The sequence below is a fragment of the Perca fluviatilis genome, chromosome 4 (assembly GCF_010015445.1).
Source record: "Perca fluviatilis chromosome 4, GENO_Pfluv_1.0, whole genome shotgun sequence".
Lineage (NCBI taxonomy): Eukaryota > Metazoa > Chordata > Actinopteri > Perciformes > Percidae > Perca > Perca fluviatilis.
Window position 1 is genome coordinate 38,341,127 of NC_053115.1, and position 7,395 is coordinate 38,348,521.

The 7,395-nt window shown below is 43.4% G+C and overlaps 4 protein-coding genes across 4 annotated transcripts; 2 read left to right on the forward strand and 2 right to left on the reverse strand.

The window, feature by feature from the left end:
* The first annotated feature begins 1,316 nt into the window (after positions 1–1,316).
* On the forward strand, positions 1,317–3,125 carry LOC120557028 (histone H1-like). Its single transcript, XM_039797043.1, has one exon. The coding sequence runs from the start codon at positions 1,550–1,552 to the stop codon at positions 2,261–2,263; it is 714 nt and encodes a 237-aa protein (XP_039652977.1). The 5' UTR covers positions 1,317–1,549; the 3' UTR covers positions 2,264–3,125.
* Positions 3,126–3,205: 80 nt separating this feature from the next.
* Positions 3,206–3,858, reverse strand: LOC120557033 (histone H2B 1/2-like). Its single transcript, XM_039797048.1, has one exon. It carries the CDS (start codon positions 3,764–3,766, stop codon positions 3,257–3,259), a length of 510 nt encoding a protein of 169 aa, XP_039652982.1. The 5' UTR covers positions 3,767–3,858; the 3' UTR covers positions 3,206–3,256.
* Positions 3,859–4,906: 1,048 nt separating this feature from the next.
* Positions 4,907–5,330, reverse strand: LOC120557041 (histone H2A-like). The gene has a single exon (XM_039797058.1). The coding sequence runs from the start codon at positions 5,315–5,317 to the stop codon at positions 4,934–4,936; it is 384 nt and encodes a 127-aa protein (XP_039652992.1). The 5' UTR covers positions 5,318–5,330; the 3' UTR covers positions 4,907–4,933.
* A 350-nt stretch (positions 5,331–5,680) lies between these two features.
* On the forward strand, positions 5,681–6,117 carry LOC120557037 (histone H3). The gene has a single exon (XM_039797053.1). The coding sequence runs from the start codon at positions 5,698–5,700 to the stop codon at positions 6,106–6,108; it is 411 nt and encodes a 136-aa protein (XP_039652987.1). The 5' UTR covers positions 5,681–5,697; the 3' UTR covers positions 6,109–6,117.
* The last annotated feature ends 1,278 nt before the right edge of the window (positions 6,118–7,395 follow it).

Consider the following 7,395-nt stretch of genomic DNA (forward strand, 5'->3'; position numbering starts at 1 on the left):
TGTTGGGTCCCTCAAAGGAGTGTCCTGGGGCCACTCTATCTTTAATGGCTTCAGGGGTGCCTGTTCAGACCTTTTTCTCTTCAAGCATATGCTGTTATTGTGTCTCATAGAGCTTTAGCAGTTGTGTGAAAATAAAATGTCTTGTTCTGGATCCAGAATTTGACTTAATGGAAAAGAGCAAAGAGATGAAAATAAATGTAGGTGACACTATCATATTAGAAAACATTTAGGATGTACATTATAACAATTATCAGGCAAGGCCATGGCTTTGAAAGGCCTCACTAAAAATAGCCAAAAGACTAAACTCTTGACAAGAAGATCAGGGTTGCTTTGAGTTGAGTTTGTGAAGAAAAAAAAGCCTGTTTCATATCCGGCTATACAAAAAGAATGCAGTACCGAGGAATATAGCGTTGCCGAACAAAAGGAGGTTTCTTTTCAAGGGGGCAACAAATGTCGCCCTAATGTGCAGTTTGACTTGTTGTTGTGCCAAGGCCAATACCATATGACGAAATCCTCGATGCAGCGTTATTATGGATCCCACTACACAGTCAAAGACATCAGGACGATATTCATAAGTACACAGTTTAATAACAAGACGACAGAAGCACAGTTTAAAGTTAAATTGTTTCTTTACATGTTCAGTTGAGCGTGTGACATCATTTGGGCACAAATGGATCCCCATAATAACCAAGAGGGAAAATAACAGAAATTATGAAAGAACTGACAAAATAATTGGGTCATATTGAGCTGTAAGGAGAAATGCCTAAGTTCATTTGAGCTCTGTAGAATCTGAGCTGCTGTATTGATCCGAGGTTTAATTAAAAGGAAGTCCAAATCTAAATTTCAGTCAGTCAGTCTTTTCCATTTTCAACCTCAGCAGCATACACAGAATAACTTAATGTAGTTTTCCAATTTTCAGGATTGGTATTTATTCTTATGGGGTTTGGTCTGATGGTGATTATACTGTAAATTGACAAAATAAGATGTGGATATACTAAATTTTTGTCCGTGTGATCAGAAGAACTACTAACTATTTATATTAAACGTAGGCTATTCCTCAGCAGAGGAGCTGTTGACAGCGAGCAGCTCTGATAGGAAGTCTGGCTAAACTCGGCCATCTTCAGTGTGTTTGCTGCCACCAGAAAAACTTCAGTTTATTACAATCTCACCAACAGTAGATGATTGTTTTAACGTCGAGTCCATGAACAAACAAGTGGGCCAGCTGGAAAACGGCATTTAATGGGGCTCTGGTGTATTTTAAACACTTTTAAGGGAGAAATGAGAGGGAAAAGCCGCTGAGCAGTGCTGTCCACGGCAGTAAAGAGGTGAGGTTTGGAGGCTCCTCAGACAAAATGCAGAGAGCATCAGAGCTCTGCGGGACTTCAACATGAGGACACACGAGTCCGCTATTGGCCCCGTCACTGTCAGACTGCAGCACTTCTCCCACATTTAGTTTGGAGGCTTATATCAGTGAAGAGACAACACAAAGTGGCATCCAGACTGCTCAGAGGAGACACCGACCGGGATGGGCTGAGTCTCCACGGTTCTCATGTTGTGTTTAAGTGCACCACCCTGGTGTGTACTTTCCATCAGTCCAGTCAGACTCTCTGTGCAACCCCTCTGTGTTGTGTTGAGAAGAAACAGAATCTTGATTAGAAAAATGGCAGAAGTAGCTCCAGCCGCCTCGCCGGCCAAAGCAGCCAAGAAGAAGGTTTCCAAGCCGAAGAAGGCCGGCCCCAGCGTCAGCGAGCTCATCGTTCAGACTGTGGCCGCTTCCAAGGAGCGGAGCGGCGTGTCTGCGGCCGCCCTCAAGAAGGCTCTGGCTGCCGGAGGCTACGATGTGGACAAGAACAAGGCCCGTGTTAAGACCGCCATCAAGAGCCTGGTGGCGAAGGGGACTCTGGTCCAGACCAAGGGGACCGGAGCATCCGGTTCCTTCAAGATGAACAAGAAGGCTGTTGACACCAAGGCTAAGAAGCCGGTCAAGAAAGCCGCTCCTAAAGCCAAGAAGCCCGCAGCGGCCAAGAAGCCCAAAGCAGCGGCAGCTAAGAAGCCAGCAGCCGCGAAGAAGTCCCCGAAGAAGGCCAAGAAACCCGCAGCGGTCAAGAAAGCAGCCAAGAGCCCCAAAAAGGCCACAAAGAGCCCCAAAAAGGCGACCAAGAGCCCCAAGAAAGTGGTCAAAAAGGCCCCTGCAGCCAAGAAAGCCCCCGCTAAGAAGGCTGCCAAGCCCAAAGTGAAGAAGGCAGCACCCAAGAAGAAGTGAGCTGTAGTCAGTCTCATTAAGAAACGGCTCTTTAAGAGCCACCAAATCCTCCTCAAAGAGCTTTTTCTTTTTTAATCTTATTCTGTAATTAACAAGAAACTTTGGGAGCACACTTAATTATATCAGGAGTAATCACTACAAGAAAGTAGTTTACCTTTTAAAACCAACTAGCTCCTAAATTTGTTCTTTTCATATAAATATCACAATTGCTTCAGAATCCCAGAGAAAGCAAAAGGTTTCACACATGACTATAAAAATAATCGTTTTATTGAAATAACTGATAAACCAGTAAGGGAAAATAAACCTTAATTTAAAATTAAGAGAAAAACTTCATTATTTATACCAAAACAAGAACACTTTCACTTCTATCCAATGGAAGGACGTTACTAGAATTGTTGGGGCTTTGTAAAGTATAGTGTGGTCTAGATCTACTCTGTAAAGTGTCTTCAGATAATGCTTATGATTTGATACACACATTGCTACAAATTTAAGATAAGATTTTTATTTAAAAAAGACAGGATTATTTGTCATGGAAAATTCAAAACATTTTAGTTTTCATTGTAGATTTGTGAGCAAATTTTATCAAATTAAACTGACCTATATTTAAGTGAAGGGGTCTCAACTTATATCATGGATCCGCTTAGTTTTAGGAAGAGTGGTTCTTTAATATGGTTAAAAAAAAGAACAATGTGTGCTTAAATCATGCTATCTCATTTACATTCCCCCCTTTTTTTACATTATGTTTGGATAGTCATACACATCTCTTGTAGCCTATATCTCGTCCTGTTTCACTGTATGACTTTATGTTGAGCTGTTTCCATTTACTTTACGGTTAATCCTCAGTTACTAAAGATAGTCTCAACATCCCTGAAATTACTTTATATAGTGTTAAACATTGATAAGTTCTTCGATGATAACGGGAAGACCTCTTTAGATGAAGTGGGTGGCTCTTAAAAGAGCCGTTGGTTTAGTGGATTAGAGCAGCGGGATGGTTTACTTGGAGCTGGTGTACTTGGTGACGGCCTTGGTGCCCTCAGACACGGCGTGCTTGGCCAGCTCCCCGGGCAGCAGCAGCCTCACGGCGGTCTGGATCTCCCTGGAAGTGATGGTGGAGCGCTTGTTGTAGTGGGCCAGACGGGAGGCCTCACCGGCGATGCGCTCAAAGATGTCGCTCACAAACGAGTTCATGATGCCCATGGCCTTGGAGGAGATACCGGTGTCGGGGTGGACCTGTTTCAGCACCTTGTACACGTAGATGGCGTAGCTCTCCTTCCTGGTCTTTCTCCTCTTCTTGCCGGTCTTGCTGACGGCCTTAGAGACGGCTTTCTTGGAGCCCTTCTTGGGCGCTTTGACGCTGGGCTCAGGCATGATTAGTTCTAGGAGTTTCACTAATAGAACATACTGACGCACCGCCGAACGTTCAATTTGTATGCACTCGATGCAAATATGACTGTGCTGTTGCTCGCACAGGATTGGTTGTCTTCTGTGCGCGGGACTGAGCATGCGCTGAACAAGTAGCCGTTGCTGTTAGCCGATTTATTTAATCATTAATTAATAATGTAATGTGTCTTGTGAAAATGATTGACTGAATAGAGAATGTGCTCGATGTGTTCATAAAAAATATCACCACAGCATTAGTCTCGCTTTGCTACACCATTAACACGGTTGTAAACTATATAGGAGAGATCTTTTTCTAAAAAGCATTTGACTACTATTATGGTTTTTTAATGACTTTAATAAAACATAGGCTATTTGTGATGATGAGTTACTTTGTTTAGAAACCTGTTTTATTATAACCTTTTATAGACAGTTATGTTAACTGGTAAAAAGTGATAGCCTAAAACAGCAAAAAATCAAGACATGGTTCATTTTAGGATATGAAGATGAAAATTACCGTACCATTACACGTCCTGCATCATCATCATCAGTAATTTATATCAAGATTTGTGTTTATTCTAAAATGGGAACTAAATTCAGGTGCTTAGTAAACTTGGAAGTCCAGTGGACACTCCTGAAGGAATCAAGCCACGGTCTGTTAGTTGAGATCTGGTTTTGAGGGATAATTTAAACTAATTTAGATTTTGTATGGCTATTGTTGCAATGAACAGTGATGATACTTGGCCCCCAAAATTCTGTTGAGTTTACAGTGTAAGGAAACCAGTGAATATAATTGTTCCTATTAGATAAGTTTGTTATCCTCTTTTAGGACTTACCAAGAATTTAAATAAATCATATTTAAACATAAGTGATTAATTGACCTAAGTACAGGACGTTTTCTTTATCTATGGTGGTGAATTAGAGTAGGCAAAATCTCTCATAAAAGAAACGAATAGCCTACACAAATGGCGTAAAAATCAACGAATGCCTGAGATAAAGTGGAGTAGAAAGCGTTATTCAGTTAAATGCTCATTGAAGTAGCATCCTTAACAATAGTAAACTTCCGAAATGGTGACAGCACTGTAGGTTGTTTCCTCAAAGTTATAGGCCTAGCCTATGCATTTAATTATGGTATACAACTATCCATGATGAGGTTTCATAGTAGGCTTAATGACTTTTACAATAACTAGTTTTCTTTCAGCGACACAAAAACAGCTCTTTATCAGGAAAGTGTGTGGCTCTTAAAAGAGCCTTTTTTGGGTCTGATTTCCAGCAGTCAGAGAGTCTCCAGTTTTACTTCTTGGCGGGCTTCTCGGTCTTCTTGGGCAGCAGGACGGCCTGGATGTTGGGCAGCACGCCGCCCTGAGCGATGGTCACTCCGCCCAGCAGCTTGTTGAGCTCCTCGTCGTTGCGGACAGCCAGCTGCAGGTGACGGGGGATGATACGGGTCTTCTTGTTGTCGCGGGCAGCGTTTCCAGCCAGCTCCAGGATCTCAGCGGTCAGGTACTCCAGCACAGCCGCCAGGTAGACGGGGGCGCCGGCTCCCACACGCTGAGCGTAGTTTCCTTTACGGAGCAGCCTGTGAACACGGCCGACTGGGAACTGGAGCCCGGCACGGGAGGAGCGGGTCTTTGCCTTAGCTCTGGCTTTTCCTCCGGTTTTCCCTCGTCCACTCATTTTCAGATGCTCTCTAAAGTCACAACTCAAAGAAATGTTTTCTCAACAGCTGAAACCCTCCTTTTTATGTCCGCGGAGCGCGGGAGCTGATCATTTCCAGCCAGACCAACCAGAAAAGAGGCTTCTAGCAGAGGGCGGCCCGCTCTCACATTTTGGCGGACTGTTTGAAAGGATTGTCCGCCAATAAGCGACAGAGATTCGGGCGGTGGGTCGCTCCTTGAGGCGGTGCTTAGCTCCAGAGGAACCCCTCACCAATCAGGAGCCGCCGAGCCGGAGATCTTAAGCTGCGACACCATATCGTACATCCGGTCCCACACTTTAAGAGTCGCGGGCCTCTTCATTACACTTTCCATTTCTCTTGATCGCAGAAAGAAGAAACCATGGCAAGAACCAAGCAGACCGCTCGTAAATCCACCGGAGGTAAAGCCCCCAGGAAGCAGCTGGCCACCAAGGCTGCCCGTAAGAGCGCCCCGGCCACCGGCGGAGTGAAGAAGCCTCACCGTTACAGGCCCGGTACCGTGGCTCTGAGAGAGATCCGTCGCTACCAGAAATCTACCGAGCTGCTGATCCGCAAGCTGCCCTTCCAGCGCCTGGTCCGAGAAATCGCTCAGGACTTCAAGACCGACCTGCGCTTCCAGAGCTCCGCCGTCATGGCTCTGCAGGAGGCCAGCGAGGCTTACCTGGTCGGCCTGTTCGAGGACACCAACCTGTGCGCCATCCACGCCAAGAGGGTCACCATCATGCCCAAAGACATCCAGCTGGCCCGCCGCATCCGTGGAGAGAGGGCTTAAACCGTCTGCTGCTGCTCCACACACCACAAAGGCTCTTTTAAGAGCCACTCACTCCAAACTCAAGGGCTCATTCCTCTGTCAACACATTTTCACCTTCAATAATCGATCAATAATATTTTCCAGTAAAATGCCGTTCTCTCTACACCGTAAATAATCCGTAGGTTATGCTACGTCTCCAGATAACCGGTCAATATACTGCTTTCCTCAAATCCTAAACCATCGTACAAATGACTGCTTCTGTTTTAATTTTATACAGTATAGGTTAGCAAGGAGTTGAGAAAAGCATTTTTCTCTTCCTAGAATGGAACTGTTGAATTTTGATTAAGCATGTTGAACTCACTTGTAAGCAATAAGCAAAGTACTGTCAAACAGTTGAAATAGTTAGCTGAAAATAATGGATAAACAAACTTTCATCTATACTGCCAAGTAGTATTGCTGACCAACCAACCTAAATATTGACAGCTCAGTTGTATGACAACATAACAATATCCACTTTCATATAGGCAGAGTTAAGTGTTATGTGTGTATACATTTGGAACAAACATGAATTGATGAAGTACGCAAGTTAATGTGACAGAGCTGTGGGGGAACCAAAGAAGAACAATAGAGTTGAGAAACAATGCTCTAGACTATAAAGAGATTGTTTCTATGGTCTACTCTTGGCTGCTAAACTCTGAGCACAATTTTGTTATTGTCACTCAAATAGAGATTCTAAATCAACCAGAACTGAAATCTCAAGGATTGCTGCATTAAAGGTACATTTCTTAATTAAAATGTCTAAAAACGACTATACCCAGCAAGCAATTTTGCGTCTAATAGACGTCTAATAGCCGTCTAAACACAGCCCAGACGTCTAGGCTAAAACGAGGCTAATTTTGGGCTGTCAGTGAAAATCTAATAGACGTCTAAACATAGCCCAAGAATAGACGGCTATTGAATGACTACATATATACGTCTAATAAACGTCTAACCATAGCCCAAGAATAGACAATTAGACAGCTATTGAACGACTATATATATACATCTAATAGACATCTAACCATAGCCCAAGAATAGACTAGTCATCATTTAGACGGCTATTAAACGACTACATATAAACGTCTAATAGACAGGCAATATGGGTCTAGGTTAAAACAAGGCTAATTTTGGGCTGTCAGTGAAAATCTAATAGACGTCTAACCATAGCCCAAAAATAGATCAGTCATCAATTACACTACATTTAAATGTAATAGACAACAAAATGAAGCATAAGGATTCTTTTCACTCAAATATAACAGGTTCTCAAAT